The 19,317-nt window shown below is 45.3% G+C and overlaps 1 protein-coding gene across 1 annotated transcript in view; it reads left to right on the top strand.

The window, feature by feature from the left end:
- The first annotated feature begins 1,649 nt into the window (after positions 1 to 1,649).
- Positions 1,650 to 19,317, top strand: part of LOC116983885 (aldo-keto reductase family 1 member C23-like protein) — a 44,100-nt gene continuing 26,432 nt past the window's right edge. The window contains exons 1-2 of the mRNA XM_033037776.1: positions 1,650 to 1,821; positions 9,140 to 9,307. Coding sequence (XP_032893667.1) covers positions 1,732 to 1,821; positions 9,140 to 9,307 — 258 coding nt within the window. The 5' untranslated portion in view covers positions 1,650 to 1,731. The remainder of the gene's footprint in view (positions 1,822 to 9,139; positions 9,308 to 19,317) is intronic.

The following is a 19,317-nucleotide window of genomic DNA, read 5'->3' on the forward strand; positions in this document are numbered from 1 at the left end:
ACATCTACAGTTCTTTCCGACATATTATGATTAGAGGATACCGTCTCGCTATCACTCGGATTACCCGCTACATTTCCAAAACGTTGCCACCTCTCTTTACTTTGCTTACTGAAGCCTGATCCTTGTCAGACCCAGTGCTCTATCGCCCAGCCTCTCATCTTTCAATCGGGTTCGGCCAGGAAGGAACTGCAGATGCTGGATTAAAACGAAGATAGACACAACATGTAGCTCAGCGGGACAAGCAGCATATCAGAAGGGTCTCGACCCGAAATGTCACCCATTCCTTCTCCCCAGAGATGCTGTCTGCCGTCGATTTACTCCAGCATTCTCTTTAAACCGGCATCTGCTGTTCCTTCCGACACATGCACAAGAAATAGGCAACTTTTCGGGCCGAAACGTTGCCTATTTCCTTCGTTCCATAGATGCTGCTGCACCCGCTGAGTTTCTCCAGCATTTGTGTGTGGGGGTGGGAGTTGGGGGGAGGGGGGGGGGGGGGGGGGGAGAGAGATAAGGCAGCCTGAAGAAAGGGTCGCATGTCCATTTCCCTCCGTAGATGCTGCCTGGCCCGCGAAGTTCCTCCAGTCTTAGAAACTGCTTTAGACAAAAAGAGACACAAACTGCTGGAGTAAAATAGCTCAGCAAGTGAGGTACCTGAACACTCAAAAATGAAAAAGAATGAAAATGTGATTATTTCACCTCCCTTCAACTATTTTGTGTTTCAGCATGAGAGGGATTATAACATTAGAGACATTCATCTTGTAGTGATGTGTTAATGAAGAATTGCAGACATCAATCTGATAGTAAAAAATATATTTATTTAACAATGAGGTAAAACAAGCACTGACAATCAAGCTGCTCAGTTACTCACCGTTCGCAGGAGTTCCCACGGTACCCGCAAGAGTTATTACGGATATCGCACTGGCCACTATGTTCATACAATGTTGCAATGCTGCTCAAGTCACTCTTGGAGAAATTCAAAAATGTTTGAATTTTCTCCCGACCTTACCAAGTCACACGACTACCTGCCGTTAGCGCCACGGAGGTCCTCGGTGGTCCACGAATGCCGTACTGCTATCGCAGAAGGTTCCCACGATGTTAAAATCTTGTTAAGTCTTGCTTCAGGTCGCACAGTGAGAAAGCCCTTTTAGGTTGTGTGTGAGAGTGTGTGTCAGTGAAGCAGCGACAACACCCGGAGTGAGCAGAGACTTGGCGATGGCCGGGGAGCATTTCCCTCTCCCCCCGTCTCTTCCACCCCCGGGCCGGGGTTAAAACCAAAAATCATAGAAGTATCTTTGGTTAAAACTCCATGGGGTGTGGACAGAGCAGCTGACGGACACAGAGCCGCCGGAAGTGAGGGGTCCTAGGAATCAAAGATCTTGCTAGGAATAATGAAAAAAACAAGGCCACTGGCATTTCCGCATTGCCAGAACTGGCAGCCTTTTATTGTTGCAAACAATGCAGAAAATACGTGATAAGTTTCAAGCAAAGACTTGCTGCTGTTGCGAAAAGCACCAAATAAAAATCAGAGGCTTGCCTATCTTTGGTGCGGATTGGACAACAGAGCGACAGCCGTGTTGAGGAGTGGTCTCTCCACGTCTCGTCTCGTCACGTCCCCATCCCCACCCCCACCCACCGACCCTCCCCACACCGTCGTCAGCCCGGCTCCCTCAAACTGCTCGCCCGGTATTTAAGGCAGGTCCCGAGCCACGGTTTCCTGCAGCCGGCGACACCATGAGCTCGATTCGAGATCAGCACAGTGTGCCGCTCAACGATGGCAACTGCATCCCGATCCTGGGCTTGGGAACATGCGCCCTGGACAAGGTAAGGTTGGGCCTAGCCTGCGAAGGGGGAGGAGGAGGAGGGGGATATATACAGGGAGGAATGGGACATTGAGGGAAGAAAAGGGAGAATGGGAACATAGAGGAGAAGAAGGAATAGACGAGGGAGGGGAGAATCAAGGGACGGATGAGGGAAAAGGAGGAGAGAGGAGGTCTAAGAGTTAAAAGGTCAACAAAGGGACGACGACGGGAGATTGTCAAGATGAGGTTTCCTGAAGATGTATGAGGGGAAAGTATAAACACCCCTTGCTCCAGTGCTGTTTCTTGGTTGCTCTTTACTGAACTGGCGCCTGCATCTTTGTAAAGCAATTGAAAAATCAAATGGCTTCATCTCTCTGTAGATGGTGTTAGTTTGAACCAAGTACTTCATTCTATTTCCCCACTCTGCCATAAAGGAACTTCTTCTTCTTTCGTATGGCGTGCACAGCCTAAAGTTGTTGGATAACTTGTTCTATTTGATCTTCCGTTTGTGCACGTCGAGTTTATTGCATTAGTTGAAACAGGGCGGACCACGTGAAGTTTGCTTTCTTCCACCCCATAAAGGAGCTGATAGTCCCTTTGTTCTTTCCATCGCTCCACCAGCACTAACTTAAAACATCTTTCATTTATAATGTTTTCAGTTGTGAAGAAAGGTTATTGACCAAATCGGTCTCTGCCTGACCTGCTAAGCATTTTTGGCATTCTACTTATTTTTTTTTCTCCTGTTCAACATTTGAACCAATTTTGATTGTGGGGTCATGTCACTGATAATATATTTCCCTTGACTGATGTCACAAATAATCGATTATTTGTTCATGCTGCTGTTTGGGAGAGTGTTGTATGTAGATTGACATGCCTCAATTCCCACACCATAGCAAAGACGATACAATTAACTACTCTATTAATTGTAAAATACATTGTGAAAATTGTGAAAGGTTGCTCTTTTGTCTTTGTCACGAGGTTAATTCCCGGGACTGTCATATGTTGATAAAATGGAGCGACTCTGCTTGTATACACTGGAATTTGGAAAGGATGAGAGGGAATCATATTGAAACATATAAGATTATTAAAGGATTGGACACACTTGAGGCAGGAAACATGTTCCCAATGATGGAGGAGTTCAGAACTAGGGGTGACAGTTTAAGAATAAGGGGTAGGCCATTTCGAACGGAGATGAGGAAAAACGTTTTCACCCAGAGAGTTGTGAATCTGGAATTCTCTGGATGCTTTCAAGAGAGATATGAGGAGGAGGCAGAAACGGGGAACTGATTGTGGATGATCACAGTGAACGGCGTTGCTGGCTTGAAGGGCCGAATGGCCTTACTCCTGCACCTATTGTCTATTGAGTGGTCCTACACTTTCTGGATCTGGTAGAGCATCACTCAGCCCTATGATGACAGGGCTGCAAACTCGCGCATTGAGCATGAAACTCGCTCATTTGACAAAATTCTCACGCTCTCTGATGACAGAAGTTCTCACGCTCAAAACACGCAAAAACTCGCTAGCCATTTCACATTTCACTGGCCATTTCACTTTTACATTCACTCATCCACTCCTACGCCTGGTCCGCGGGGTCACTCGCCATCACGCCCTCCCGCCTGCCCACTCACCCCCCCCCCCCCCCCCCGTACTCGGAGTCTGAAGCACGTTCGGGGACCAGGCCCAACGGGTCTGCACTTGGTCTAGTATATCTATTAAACCACACTCACCAATGAGAATAGTTTTCTGTCGGCGAGTTTCCCGTAAAGAACGAGCAATTTAATTGGCTTAAGTCCATCGCACCCTATATAAAATGGCAATGTAGACAAAAATGCTGGAGAAACGTAGCGGGTGAGGCAACATCCATGTCTGAGTTTGACTCTTGTTCAGTCTCAAGCATTTCTCCTGCATTTTTGTCTACCGCTCTTTAGATGCTGCCTCACCCGCATTCACATTCTTGTGCAGATGGTGTGATAGGTGAGACACGGCGGTGGTCCTAGCATGATTGTTGTAGGGAAGAAGCTGTTCTTGAAACTGAACCCTACCTTCTTCCTGGTGGCAGTAGAAATGAGAGCATGGCCAGGATGGTGTGGGTCACTGGTGATGCTGGCTGCCTTTTTGAGGCAGTGACTCTTATCGATCCCTTTGATAGTAATGAGGTCAGTATCTGTGATGGACTGGGCAGTATTCATCACTTTTTGCCATTTTCTCCCTGGCGGGAGAATGACAGCCAGAGCAGTGTACTGTTCTGGATGTCAGATGTGGGAGGTCATGGTGTCGGATGGCCCTCCAGACGTCCACATCTGCACCAGGTGCAGCGAGATGGGGCTCCTAAGGGACCGTATTAGGATCCTGGAGCAGCAGCTCGATGACCTCTGTCTGGTCAGGGAGAGTGAGGAGGTCATAGAGGGGAGTTATAGGGAGGTGGTCACTCCAAAACCACGGGAGAGAGACATGTGGGTCACGCTAAGGAAGGGCAAGGGGCAGAGGCAGGGACGAGTGAGTACTCCAATGTCGGTACACCTTGGAAATAAGTGCTCCTGTTTGAGTACGGATGGGGGTGACAGCCTGCCCGGGGGTAGCGAGAGCGGACGGGCCTCCAGCACAGAGACCGGCCCTGTTGCTCCTGAAGGTAGGGGCAAAAAGAAGAGGGCAATAGTAATTGGGGACTCTATTGTTAGGGGGTCGGATAGGCGATTCTGTGGATGCAGTCGGGAGACCAGGATGGTGGTCTGCCTCCCTGGTGCCAAGGTCTCGGACGTGTCTCAACGCGTCCAAGATATCCTGAAATCAGAGGGAGAGGAGCCTGAGGTCGTGGTACATATAGGTACCAATGACATAGGTAAAAAAAGGGAAGAGGTCCTGAAGGGAGGATTTAGGGAGTTGGGAGGAGAGTTAAGGAAAAGGACCAAAAAGGTAACAATCTCAGGATTACTGCCTGTACCACGCGACAGTGAGAGTAGGAATGGAGCCAGGTGGAGGATAAATGCGTGGCTGAAAGACTGGTGCAGAGGGCAGGGATTCAAGTTTCTGGATCATTGGGACTTCTTTTGGGGAAGGTGGGACCTGTACAGAAAGGATGGGTTGCACTTGAACCCGAGGGGGACCAATATCCTGGCGGGGAAATTTGCAAAGGCTACTGGGGAGATTTTAAACTAGAATGGTTGGGGCGAGGGACTCAAATAGAGAAAGCTAGTAGACAGAATGGGAGGCAGGAAGCAGAAAAGGGAAGCACTCGGGTACAAGAGGAGAAAGAAAAAAAAGGAAATAAACAGAGAATAAGAGGCGGGGGGTTTCTTAAATGTGCATATTTTAATGCTAGGAGCATTGTAAGAAAGGTGGATGAGCTTAGAGTCTGGATAGACACCTGGAAGTATGATGTTGTGGCGATCAGTGAAACATGGTTGCAGGAGGGCTGTGATTGGAAACTAAATATTCCAGGATTTCGTTGCTTCAGGTGTGATAGAATTGGAGGGGCAAGAGGTGGAGGTGTTGCATTACTAGTCAGGGAAGATATTACAGCAGTGCTTTGGCAGGATAGATTGGAGGGCTCATCTAGGGAGGCTATTTGGGTGGAACTGAGAAGTGGGAAAGGGGTAGCAACACTTATAGGGGTGTATTATAGACCGCCAAATGGGGATCGAGAATTGGAAGAGCAAATATGTAAGGAGATAGCAGATATTAGTAGTAAGCACAAAGTAGTGATTGTGGGAGATTTCAACTTTCCACACATAGACTGGGAAACACATTCGGTAAATGGGCTGGATGGTTTGGAGTTTGTAAAATGTGTGCAGGATAGTTTTTTGCAGCAATACATAAAGGTACCTACTAGAGGAGGGGCAGTATTGGACCTCCTGTTAGGAAATGAGACGGGACAGGTGGCGGAGGTATGCGTTGGGGAGCACTTCGGGTCCAGTGATCACAATACCATTAGTTTCAATATAATTATGGAGAGGGTCAGAACTGGACCTAGGGTTGAGATTTTTGATTGGAGAAAGGCTAACTTTGATGCGATGCGAAATGATTTAAAAGGAGTGAACTGGGACATTTTGTTTTATGGGAAGGATGTAGAAGAGAAATGGAGGACATTTAAAGGGGAAATTTTAAGAGTACAGAATCTTTGTTCCTGTTCGGTTGAAAGGAAACAGTAAAAATTGGAAAGAGCCCTGGTTTTCAAGGGAAATTGGACATCTTGTTCGGAAAAAGAGGGAGATCTACAATAATTATAGGCAGCATGAAGTAAATGAGGTGCTTGAGGAGTATAAGGAATGTAAAAAGAATCTTAAGAAAGAAATTAGAAAAGCTAAAAGAAGACATGAGGTTGCTTTGGCAAGTAAGGTGAAAGTAAATCCAAAGGGTTTCTACAGCTATATTAATAGCAAAAGGATAACGAGGGATAAAATTGGTCCATTGGAGAGACAGTGGACAGCTATCTGCAGAGCCAAAAGAGATGGGGGAGATATTGAACAATTTCTTTTCTTCGGTATTCACCAAGGAGAAGGATATTGAATTATGTGAGGTAAGGGAAACTAGTAGAGTAGCTATGGATACTATGAGTTTCAAAGTAAAAGAAGTACTGACACTTTTGAAAAATATAAAAGTGGATAAGTCTCCAGGTCCTGACAGGATATTCCCTAGGACATTGAGGGAAGTTAGTGTAGAAATAGCCGGGGCTATGACAGAAATATTTCAAATGTCATTAGAAACGGGAATAGTCCCCGAGGATTGGCGTACTGCGCATGTTGTTCCATTGTTTAAAAAGGGTCTAATAGTAAACCTAGCAATTATAGGCCTGTTAGTTTGACTTCAGTGGTGGGCAAATTAATGGAAAAGATACTTCGAGATAATATATATAAGCATCTGGATAAACAGGGTCTGATTAGGAACAGTCAGCATGGATTTGTGCCTGGAAGGTCATGTTTGACTAATCTTCTTGAATTTTTTGAAGAGGTTACTAGGGAAATTGACGAGGGTAAAGCAGTGGATGTTGTCTATATGGACTTTAGTAAGGCCTTTGACAAGGTTCCTCATGGAAGGTTGGTTAAGAAGGTTCAACTGTTGGGTATAAATGCAGGAGTAGCAAGATGGATTTAACAGTGGCTGAATGGGAGAAGCCAGAGGGTAATGGTGGATGGTTGGAGGCAGGTGACTAGTGGGTTGCCTCAGGGATCGGTGTTGGGTCCTTTGTTGTTTGTCATGTACATCAATGATCTGGATGAAGGTGTGGTAAATTGGATTAGTAAGTATGCAGATGATACCAAGATAGGGGGTGTTGTGGATAATGAAGAGGATTTCCAAAGTCTACAGAGTGATTTAGGCCATTTGGAAGAATGGGCTGAAAGATGGCAGATGGAGTTTAATGCTGATAAATGTGAGGTGCTACACCTTGGTACATGGTAAATGGTAGGGAATTGAAGAATACAGTTGAACAGAGGGATCTGGGAATAACCGTGCATAGTTCCTTGAAGGTGGAATCTCATATAGATAGGGTGGTAAAGAAAGCTTTTGGTATGCTAGCCTTTATAAATCAGAGCATTGAGTATAGAAGCTGGGATGTAATGTTAAAATTGTACAAGGCATTGGTGAGACCAAATCTGGAGTATGGTGTACAATTTTGGTCGCCCAAATATAGGAAGGATGTCAACAAAATAGAGAGAGTACAGAGGAGATTTACTAGAATGTTGCCTGGGTTTCAACAACTAAGTTACAGAGAAAGGTTGAATAAGTTAGGTCTTTATTCTCTGGAGCACAGAAGGTTAAGGGGGGACTTGATAGAGGTCTTTAAAATGATGAGAGGGATAGACAGAGTTGATGTGGATCAGCTTTTCCCTTTGAGAATAGGGAAGATTCAAACAAGAGGACATGACTTCAGAATTAAGGGACAGAAGTTTAGGGGTAACATGAGGGGGAACTTCATTACTCAGAGAGTGGTAGTGGTGTGGAATGAGCTTACAGTGGAAGTGGTGGAGGCAGGTTCGTTGGTATCATTTAAAAATAAATTGGATAGGCATATGGATGAGAAGGGAATGGAGGGTTATGGTATGAGTGCAGGCAGGTGGGACTAAGGGAAAAAAGTTGTTCGGCACGGACTTGTAGGGCCGAGATGGCCTGTTTCCGTGCTGTAATTGTTATATGGTTATATATGTTGACATACTGATTCTCCTCCATCTTCTAAGGAATTGATGGGGTTTCTTTATTCATTGTGCTTGGTGCAGGACAGATCATCAGAGATATGACCGCCTAGGAATTTGATGCTTTTAACTCTCTCCACCACTGTCCTGTCGATGAAGACAGGATTGTCAGCCTTTGGTCTTCCTCTTCTAAAGTACACAATCTCTTCCTTGGTCTGGCTGATGTCAAGAGGAGGGTTGTTGTTCTGGCACCATTTAGTCAGTCGATTGATCTCCCTCCTATACTCTGATTCATTGGCATTTGTAATTTGTCCAACAACATAGAAACATAGAAAATAGGTGCAGGAGTAGGCCATTCAGCCCTTTGAGCCTGCACTGCCATTCAATATGATCATGGCTGATCATCCAACTCCGTATCCTGTACCTGCCTTCTCTCCATACCCCCTGATCCCTTTAGCCACAAGGGCCACATCTAACTCCCTCTTAAATATAGCCAATGAACTGGCCTCAACTACCTTCTGTGGCAGAGAATTCCAGAGATTCACCACTCTCTGTGTGAAAAATGTTTTTTTCATCTCGGTCCTAAAAGATTTCCCCCTTATCCTTAAACTGTGACCCCTTGTTCTGGACACGGTGGTGTCGGCTTCAAACTTGAAGATGGACGTCGCACTTTATCCGGATGCACAGTCGTGAGTATAGCGTGAGTCGAGCAGGGAGCTGAGCAGGCAGTCATGAGGTGCTCCCTTGCTGATAGTTATTGAGAAGGAAGTATTGTTGCCAATTCGTACAGATTATGGTCTGTTGATGACAAAGTCGAGGATTTATTCGCAGAGGGATGTGTAGATGCCCAGTTCCGTGAGCTTGGCAACCAGCTTGGTGGGGATGATGGTGGTAAACGGCGAGCTGTAGTCCATGAACAACCACCTGACTATAACAGTATTTAAAAGAACTCTGGCACTAAAGGAGAAATACAGATTGCTGGAAAAGCTCAGCACATCAGGCAGTATCTGTGGAGGGAATGGACAGATGCTGTTTGGGATTCTAACCTTATTCAGACTGGGTGCAGTGGGGAACATTATGTGGTGGGCTCTGCCGTGAGGAGCAAAATTGTGGTGGGGCTCGAAGGGGGGTACATTATGGTGAGAGAGGGGATGAGGCCAGATATGCTGACACTTTCTGAGTAAAATGCTGTTCTGTGGCTTATTTTGACAGCCTGTCAAAGGTGAGACTACAGAGGCTGTGAAGACTGCAATTGAAGTTGGGTACCGCCATTTTGATGGAGCTTTCGCGTATGGCAATGAAGATGAAGTTGGTGAAGCTATTCGTGCAAAGATAGCTGATGGAACAGTAAAACGGGAAGATATATTTTACACCAGCAAGGTATGTACATTTCTTTATAAGCATAATTATACTCTGATTACTAATATCTCCATTTCTTTCTGCAAGTATAGAATAATTGCTGTCGACCTGCAAGACCAGTTTTATCAGAGAGATGCAAGAGATTGCAAATGCTGGAGCCTTGAGCAAAAAACAAAGTGCTGGAGGTATTGGATGAGAATGAACAAGGCATGAGTAGTAAGTTTGCAGATGACACTAAAGTGGGTGGTGTGAGATTCAAAAATCACAAATGCTCTTGAGACAAATTTAGACAAAGAAGTGTTTTTAATTCATCTACCCCGACCGCCTCCTGTCTCTTTATTCCCTTTTCTTTCCCACTCCTGGGGTCCGGTAGGTCACTATCGGTATCATTACTGTCAGTAACATCATCATTAAATTCTTGTTTTACCCTGACCTTTCTCTTTACCACCAGAGCGGACTCGGGTGTCACCTCTTCCACTCCCATCGCCACGAGTGGGGGCGGGGGTTGAATTGACGGCGCTACTTCGGGTAATTGATGTACATAGGGAGGAGCTAGGTTCTCCAGTAAATTCCATGAGGGTGCAGAGGGATTTAACTGTTCAACCTCTTCTTTTAATTTCAACAAATTACATCCTGTTTCCCATACCGCGGCATACATGGTTTCTTCTATCATTGGATTGGGTTTATTTTTCACATATACATTCAATGCCTGCTGTACCCAATCCTCATCTGACCCATCCTCTGGCCACCAGACCGAAGCTCCTTTTATCGGGTGTTTTGGCCATTCAATATAACAATACCTTATCATTGTTGTCTTTTCCAACCCCTGGGTATTTCCTTCCCCCCCCCAGCGGTTCAGCATTCGCCCCAATGGACTATTGGGCAGAATGCGGGGATTTGGCTTACGGCCTTTCCCCTCCCTTTCAGGTTTTTCATTTACATTTCCCATTCTCTCGATCGGAATTCCTCTCCGATCTCTTATCAAATTGCCCAGGTAATACTATAATAGTAAAAGTTTCTTACCGGGGTCTATGCACAGAATCACTCGATTTTCGCAATCTCCTATCACTCTCACTTCTTTGCCGAGTCTCTGTTTCGTCCGGATACTACTGCTTAAACAGCTGACAGCAAGCAAGGAGTCTGAGACCGCTGAACTCAACAGGGTGCACCTTCCCTTCATCCGTCTACTCCCGTCAGCTGTCTAGAGTATCGGATCTCGGAAATGAGCCCCCAAGTTGTGAGATTCAAAAATCACAAATGCTCTTGAGACAAATTCAGACAAAGAAGTGTTTTTATTAATTTCATATTCTGCAGAATAGGTGCCTCTCCACTGATGTCCCCTAGAGGCACACCGAGGATCGGGATGTCTTCTATCTTTATACATTTCTTTTCATTATTATCACATTCTCATCTCTCCCCATTGAGCTTCTTCCAATCATAACATAAAGCCCAGATTCCCACGAGAATGTCGTGGAACGCCCACCCAACGTCAAAGGCACCTCCCCTATCATGCATCGCATGTGCATTTAAATTAGGCATCTTGTCATAGTGGGTGTGAGTACATTTTCAAGCAAGTGCAGTACAGAGTAGTTCATGCCCCTTCCCCCAGTTCCCGTTATGTTCTTGTCTGACTGTGGTTATCTTCTGACTCTCATCCTTGAAATGTCACCATCTGTACTTGCTGCTATTATCTAGAATTCTCTCTGTTCTTTATATTGGTACTTTCTATTCTACCAGCAGTCTGGCTTCTGCTGACATCTTATTTCTTTCTAAGTTATATTTCTATCCCTAGTCTAAATCAACCATGTCTGTTAACTCTTTCCTCACAATCCATTCTTTTCTTTTTGCTACGCACCCTTGATTTATACTATCTCCTCCTTTTCTAATGCTAGCAGAAGATTCTTCACCTCCCTATCCTCCTCTCGTTGGTCATACTGTGTTCTGAAGGCCATTATGGTGGCAGCACTGTTCTTCGTCAGGGCTGTTTCTATCAATCGCTGAGCCAATCCCCGTATGCAAGGAATGATACAACATCCGAACAAACACAATAACCCTGCCATGACTATTACCGATGTTAGGGCTGATGTAAAGATGTGCTTCCATTTCCCAAACCAGGAGTCTAGAAACCCGGTCCAGGAGGTGTCTACTCCAGAGTTCTCAGCCAATTCGATAGACAGAGAGGTGAGACCTGCTAGGGCTCTTGACACTGACCCATCCGGAGCAGTGTTGTTGGGGATGTATGTGCAACATTGTTCGCCAAACATTACACACACCCCTCCCTTCTCAGCCAGTAGCATGTCCAAGGCCATGCGATTTTGCCAGGCCATTTGGCTGGTAGCTGTCAGTTGTTCCGCTAATCCTTCAACTGCATCTCGAGTGTAATTTATAAAGCGTTGTTGATTGTAGTATAAGTAGTTGATCCAGTCCACATTTTTATTAATTGTGGACCACCCGAAGAGTATGGACTCAAAGCCCGCAGCTATCTGATTTCTGGCTTTAAATTCATCGGGTACCCCTCTTGGCACCCCTATCGCATCTATATAGATGTGTGTGTCGAATGATCCTCTCACCTTTCTCTTTTGTCGTTGGCTTCCTTTATCGAGTTCTACAGCATGTTCTACTGCTATGGTGAAGGGCATCATCAGTTGTATGAGGGTACAGGTTCCCGTCCATGACCCTGGTAACCGGGGCCACAGGGTATTCTCCCCGCACCACCACCAGACATCGGCTCTACTGACTATCTGCTTTTTCAGCCAGGAGCTATTGAACAGCGGCCCCTGTTCCTCAGCCGTTATATTATACGTCTTATTGCAGTTGAGCACCTCCCCCATGTCCTGTCCCTCTGGGTTATTTCTTGTATAGCACTCAAACCCCTCCTCCCCAAAAGGAATGGTAAATGGAGGAGGTCAAGGGTCTTCCCATCGGCCCTTTGTATTGTTGTTGCTGGCCGGAAATAGGTAATGATAACTCTGGCATATCACATTCTTTGGTAAGAGGGGATTCGTGAATAGCTGTAGTATACATGTCATAGCCCTAGGTGTTCTATCCCAATTCAGGGGAAATGGTACTGGGACCAGCTGAGGCCTAGCTCCAGCGCAGGCGTAACAATTGGTTTGTTGCATACTTCTGGCTGTGTACATCATCCAGGCAAGCCAGGTGTTGGCTCCTTTTCCCCCTGTTGGTATTCCTTTCTTATATAACTGCCTTAATCCTGTTTCTCCTGCTACTATCATTATCTTCAGATCCTTAGACTCATCTTCCCTGGTGACATTGCTGACTACTGGTGGTGCTGGTGTTGCCCCGGGATCCCTATTCTGACTGTCATCTATCTTGAACACCTCTCCCCTATCCTCGTATCTTCCCATCTTCCCATCTCACTTTACTTCTATCTCAAACTTCAGACATGCGTCTTTCCCTGTTTTATCTGCACATATCCAATACCTACCACTTTCCTGTATTTGGACACTCTGTATGCTCACATATACGCGTCCTGGCAATTTCTCGTTCGGGTTTTGATATACTCTCCACCTATCAGTTTGATAGGTGATCCGATGCCACCCATATTTTGATGAAGTAAACACCGCGTGCCAATCTTTACAGGGATGGGTGCATAAATACATTCTATAGCCGCACCACCATTTCCCTTTACATACATTAAATGGGATGGTGGTGGACCTTCTATTCTGTGGTATTGTGATTTTTATGCATGTTACATTACTTACAAGTTGGGTAACCACCCAACACACGACCCACCAACACGAAATCTTCATTTTTCCTGCGGGTTCTTGGTAAATATTAAAGTCAATGGTTCTTTTCCTTTGCGCACAGTCCACGGGCTGATATCGTCTGGTGGGGCCTCCACAGGACCCTTAACTCGACTTGCGTGTGTCCACCCTTTCTCTTTTGTTCGTACTGCTGTCTCCGTGATTAGTAACACCAGGTAGGGTCCAGTCCACTTAGGTTGCAGCTTTTCTTCTTTCCACGTTTTTATTAATACCCAGTCTCCAGCCTTGATTGAGTGAATCGGAAAGTCCAGTGGTGGGCTCTGGGCCAGCAATCCTTTAATTTTTAGTTCTGCAAGAGATTGGGACACTGCCAGTAAATAGTTCCTCAGGAACACATCGTTCCCTTGTATTGTTGGGACTCCTTCTATCTTCCCTAAGTATGGGAGCCCGAATAACATTTCATATGGTGATATCCCTATGTCTTTTCGAGGTGCTGTTCGGATTCTCAACAGGGCTATCGGGAGGCACTTAGTCCAGGGGAGTCCCGTTTCCTATATCAACTTGGTGATTTGGGTCTTTAAGGTGCCATTCATTCTTTCCACCTTTCCTGAGCTCTGGGGATGCCATGGTGTATGCAATTTCCATTCTATTCCCAGTGCTTCACATATCATTCCATGTGTTTTGGAGGCAAAATGAGTCCCTCTATCTGAGTCTATTGTTTCCACAATCCCATATCTGGGTATAATTTGTTCTAATAATATCTTGGCTACCGCCTGTGAGGTGGCAGTTGCCGTGGGGAATGCCTCTACCCATCTGGTGAAATGGTCCACTACCACTAACAGGTACTTCCATGTTTGTACCCGGGGCAGCTCGGTAAAATCTATCTGTATTCTTTGGAAGGGCCTAACTGCTAATGGTTGTCCTCCTCCTGGGACTGCTCTCATGATTTTCTTATTAATTCGCTGACATATTACACAGCCCTATTTCCTCTGGCCTCCAGGGTGTTACCCTTCTGATGCCCTGCCACATATGCTATGGCTATTCGTTCTGGTTTTTTTGCAAGGCTTCCAGTGTCTGTCCTACCAATTGCTCATGCGCTAATTCTTTACCTCGAGTTGTTATCATTCCTCGCTCTCTCCAGATCTTCCCAAAGGTGTGTACTACTCCAAAAGCGTATTTTGAATCGGTATATACTGTCCCTTCCTTCCCCTCCAATAATTCTAAAGCTCTCATTAATGCATATAATTCACAAGATTGAGCTGACCAACTACCAGGCAGCCTGCCGCTTTCAATTTCCTCCATAGTTTCCCCGTTCACTATACCGTACCCACTATGTCTTTTTCCATCTATGCACCTGGAGGATCCATCTATCCACAGTCGACAGTATCCTATCAATCCCAGGAATTTTCGGTTCTCTTTCTTATTCTTTGGTAGTGGTACTCCCGTGATCCCAGCTATCCTTTCAGGGTTGATTCGTCTCTTTCCTCCACTTATCAGATGTCCCAGATATTTTACCTTTTGTTTCACAAATTGAAGCTTGTTACGGGACACTCTTAACCCCTTCCTTCCCAAGAAGTTTAACAGGCTTATTGTGGGGTCCCTTACTTCATCTTCTCTCTCTCCTGACAAAAGGAGGTCATCCACATACTGTAATAGTTGCGTTTCCCCGTGTCCTGGGAAATCCTCCAATACCTGCTCTAAAATTTGGCCGAATAAATTTGGTGATTCTGTAAAACCTTGAGGGAGCACCGCCCACCGGAATTGTTGCTTTCGCCCGGTTTTTAGGTTTTCCCACTCAAAGGCGAATAAGTCTCTACTCTCTGTTGCCAGCAGACAGCTCCAGAAGGCATCCTTTAAATCTACCACACTAAACCATTTGTGGCTTGAGGGTATCCGTCCCATGATGGTGTAAGGGTTAGGCACTACCGGGTGTCGGGCTTGGACCACCTTGTTCAGTTCCCTCAAGTCATGTACGAGTCTAAACGTCCTGTCGGTCTTTCTGACTGGTAGGATCGGAGTATTGTAGGTGGACATACATGGTTCCAATAACCCGTCCTCTAATAAATTCTCAATGATTGATTGTAAGCCTTTTCGTTACTCGGTTGAAATGGGGTACTGTCTTATTCGTACTGTGTCTGTGTCTCTCTCTCGCTCTCTGTCTGTGTTTCTTAACTTGTATGTCTACCATAAAACAGCATAAAAGCTGGTCATGTTTCATCAATTAACTTATTTCCAGTTAACTTTACGGACAAGAAATCTAAAAGAACATCAAGAAACGATTTTTACAACTTCTCTTTTTCAGGTTACCAGGATACAAAGAGTTAATTTTTGCAGCTTGTTCGCAATCCCCCATGGCCCAAACACAGTGGGAATTCCCACCTCCGCCATGGGGGCGTCTGTGTTCAATTTTACAACTTGCTCATTTCAACCATTTGTTCCAAACCGGTTTTCAAACAAATCACTTCGTTTCATTCTTACTTCAAATAGATTATTCAATTTATATTTTCTCCCTGCCTGCACTGTTGTCCCCGGCCTTTGCCGTCTTCTATCACATCCCCCTTTCGCGGCCTCTGCCATCTTCTTATCTGCTACTTTCGGGTTAACTCCCTTATCATCCTGTCACAGGAACTTTCCTGTCTCTATCTGTTCCTTATTTCTTCCTTACATCAGGCCAGGATTTGGTCACAAAATTGGCCCTAAGCAATTGTTGTCCTGCCCCTGAGTCCGGGTCTATTCCGGAATACTGTTGCATGTTCTTCCTGAGTCTCTGAAGGAACACTGTCGGGGCCTCATCTTTCTGCTGTCCATTCTCAAATGCTCGTTCGAAATTCTGTCCTTTGGGCACTGCCTCTCTTATCCCTTTTATAATTATATCCCGCAGGTCCTTCATATTCCTTCGTCCTGCTTCTGTTCCCTTGTCCCAATCTGGCTCTTGTACTGGGAATTTATCTGCTGCCGCTGCATTCTGCTGCCCTGGAGTGTTCTCCTGTTCCCACTTTTTCATTGCTGCTGCCCTAATCATTTGCCTCTCCTCTGGTGTGAAGAGATTCCCCATAATGGCCATCAACTCCTCCCATGTATAAGTGTTTGGCCCAAGGAATTGATCTAACTGCTCTGCCAGACCTAAAGGATCATCTAGTAGGCTTTTCATTTCTCTCTTGAAATTCCTCACTTCAGTACTAGTTAAGGGGACATTAACAAACCCCATTCCCCCTTGGGGTCCTCCCATGGGTACCTCTCTTAGAGGTCTAATTTTTACCGATCTTTTTACTCTGTCTGACCTTCTGACTCCCTCTCCTGGTGACGGGGGATTTAATTCATCTACCCCGACCGCCTCCTGTCTCTTTATTCCCTTTTCTTTCCCACTCCTGGGGTCCGGTAGGTCACTATCGGTATCATTACTGTCAGTAACATCATCATTAAATTCTTGTTTTACCCTGACCTTTCTCTTTACCACCAGAGCGGACTCGGGTGTCACCTCTTCCACTCCCATCGCCACGAGTGGGGGCGGGGGTTGAATTGACGGCGCTACTTCGGGTAATTGATGTACATAGGGAGGAGCTAGGTTCTCAAGTAAATTCCATGAGGGTGCAGAGGGATTTAACTGTTCAACCTCTTCTTTTAATTTCAACAAATTACATCCTGTTTCCCATACCGCGGCATACATGGTTTCTTCTATCATTTGATTAGGTTTATTTTTCACATATACATTCAATGCCTGCTGTACCCAATCCTCATCTGACCCATCCTCTGGCCACCAGACCGAAGCTCCTTTTATCGGGTGTTTTGGCCATTCAATATAACAATACCTTATCATTGTTGTCTTCTCCAACCCCTGGGTATTTCCTTCCCCCCCAGCCGTTCAGCATTCGCCCCAATGGACTATTGGGCAGAATGCGGGGATTTGGCTTATGGCCTTTCCCCTCCCTTTCAGGTTTTTCATTTACATTTCCCATTCTCTCGATCGGAATTCCTCTCCGATCTCTTATCAAATTGCCCAGGTAATACTATAATAGTAAAAGTTTCTTACCGGGGTCTATGCACAGAATCACTCGATTTTCGCGATCTCCTATCACTCTCACTTCTTTGCCGAGTCTCTGTTTCGTCCGGATACTACTGCTTAAACAGCTGACAGCAAGCAAGGAGTCTGAGACCGCAGAACTCAACAGGGTGCAGCTTCCCTTCGTCCGTCTACTCCCGTCAGCTGTCTAGAGTATTGGATCTCGGAAACGAGCCCCCAAGTTGTGAGATTCAAAAATCACAAATGCTCTTGAGACAAATTCAGACAAAGAAGTGTTTTTATTAATTTCATATTCTGCAGAATAGGTGCCTCTCCACTGATGTCCCCTAGAGGCACACCGAGGATCGAGATGTCTTCTATCTTTATACATTTCTTTTCATTATTATCACATTCTCATCTCTCCCCATTGAGCTTCTTCCAATCATAACATAAAGCCCAGATTCCCACGAGAATGTCGTGGAACGCCCACCCAACGTCAAAGGCACCTCCCCTATCATGCATCGCATGTGCATTTAAATTAGGCATCTTGTCATAGTGGGTGTGAGTACATTTTCAAGCAAGTGCAGTACAGAGTAGTTCATGCCCCTTCCCCCAGTTCCCGTTATGTTCTTGTCTGACTGTGGTTATCTTCTGACTCTCATCCTTGAAATGTCACCATCTGTACTTGCTGCTATTATCTAGAATTTCTCTCTGTTCTTTATATTGGCACTTTCTATTCTACCAGCAGTCTGGCTTCTGCTGACATCTTATTTCTTTCTAAGTTATATTTCTATCCCTAGTCTAAATCAACCATGTCTGTTAACTCTTTCCTCACAGTGGTATTGTAGATAGTGTGATGGTTGTCAAAAATTGCAGCAGGATCTTGGTCGGGTGGGCTGAGGATTGGTTGATTGAGTTTTATTCAGAGAAGTATGAAGTGTTGCATTTTGGGAAGTCTAACCAGGGCAGGACCGGCACAAGTGCAGGTACCTAGTTCCTTAAGTGGCATCACGGGTGGATAACGTGTCGAAAAGGCTTTTGGCACATTAGCCTTCATCAGTCAGTTCATTGAGTACAGAAGTGGGTAGGTCATGGTGTAGTTATACAAGCCAATGGTAAGGCCAATCTTACAGTGGTAATGTGAGGAATAGATCGGATTTAGGCATCAGTTTATGATTGATGAAAGAAGACGTGCCAAAATACTTACCATTTTATCTACCTGTGATTCCACTTTCAGGGAACTATGTACTTGTATTCATTCCCCAGGGCCATACCATTCACTATAAAGGTCTTGTCCCGGTTTGACTTTGGCGGCAAAAACAAGGGGGCAGATTATTATCTCAATGGGGTTAGGTTAGGCAAGGGGGAGGTGCAGCGAAACCTGGGTGTCCTTGTACACCAGTCACTGAAAGTTGGCGTGCAGGTACAGCAGGTAGTGAAGAAAACTAATGGAATGTGGCCTTCATAACAAGAGGATTTCAGTATAGGAGTAAAGAGGTTCTTCTGCAGTTGTATGGTGAGACCACATCTGGAGTATTGTGTCCAATTTTGGTTTCCTAATTTGAGGAAGGACATCCTTGTGATTGAGGCAGTGCAGTGTAGGTTCGCGAGATTGATCCCTGGGATGGCGGGACTGTCATATGAGGAAAGATTGAAAAGACTAGGCTTGTATTCACTGGAGTTTAGAAGGATGAGGGGGTATCTTATAGAAACATATAAAATTATAAAAGGACTGGACAAGCTAGATGCAGGAAGAATGTTCTCAATGTTGGACGAGACAAGAACCAGGGGCACAGTCTTAGAACAAAGGGGAAACCATTTAAGACTGAGGTGAGAAAAACCTTTTTCACCCAGAGAGTTGTGAATTTGTGGAATTCCCTGCCACAGAGGGCAGTGGAGGCCAAGTCACTGGATGGATTTAAGAGAGAGTTAGATAGAGCTCTAGGGGCTAGTGGAATCGAGGGATATGGGGAGAAGGCAGGCACAGGTTATTGATTGGGGCTGATCAGCCGTGATCACAATGAATGGCGGTGCTGGCTCGAAGGGCCGAATGGCCTCCCCTGCACCTATTTTCTATGTTTCTATGACTTCCCAACATGCAATACCTTACACTTATCTAGATTAAACCCCATTCGTCCTTCCTAGCCTCATTTGCCTAGCTGATCAAAATTTCACTGTAATTCTTAATAATAAATAATAATAATAAATTTTATTTAATGGGCGCCTTTCAGACATCTCAAGGACACCTTACATAGTAATCGGAATAACATATAATCGGAATATAACAAGTAATAAAGACATCACAG

Source organism: Amblyraja radiata, chromosome 19, assembly GCF_010909765.2.
Source record: "Amblyraja radiata isolate CabotCenter1 chromosome 19, sAmbRad1.1.pri, whole genome shotgun sequence".
NCBI classification, from domain to species: domain Eukaryota; kingdom Metazoa; phylum Chordata; class Chondrichthyes; order Rajiformes; family Rajidae; genus Amblyraja; species Amblyraja radiata.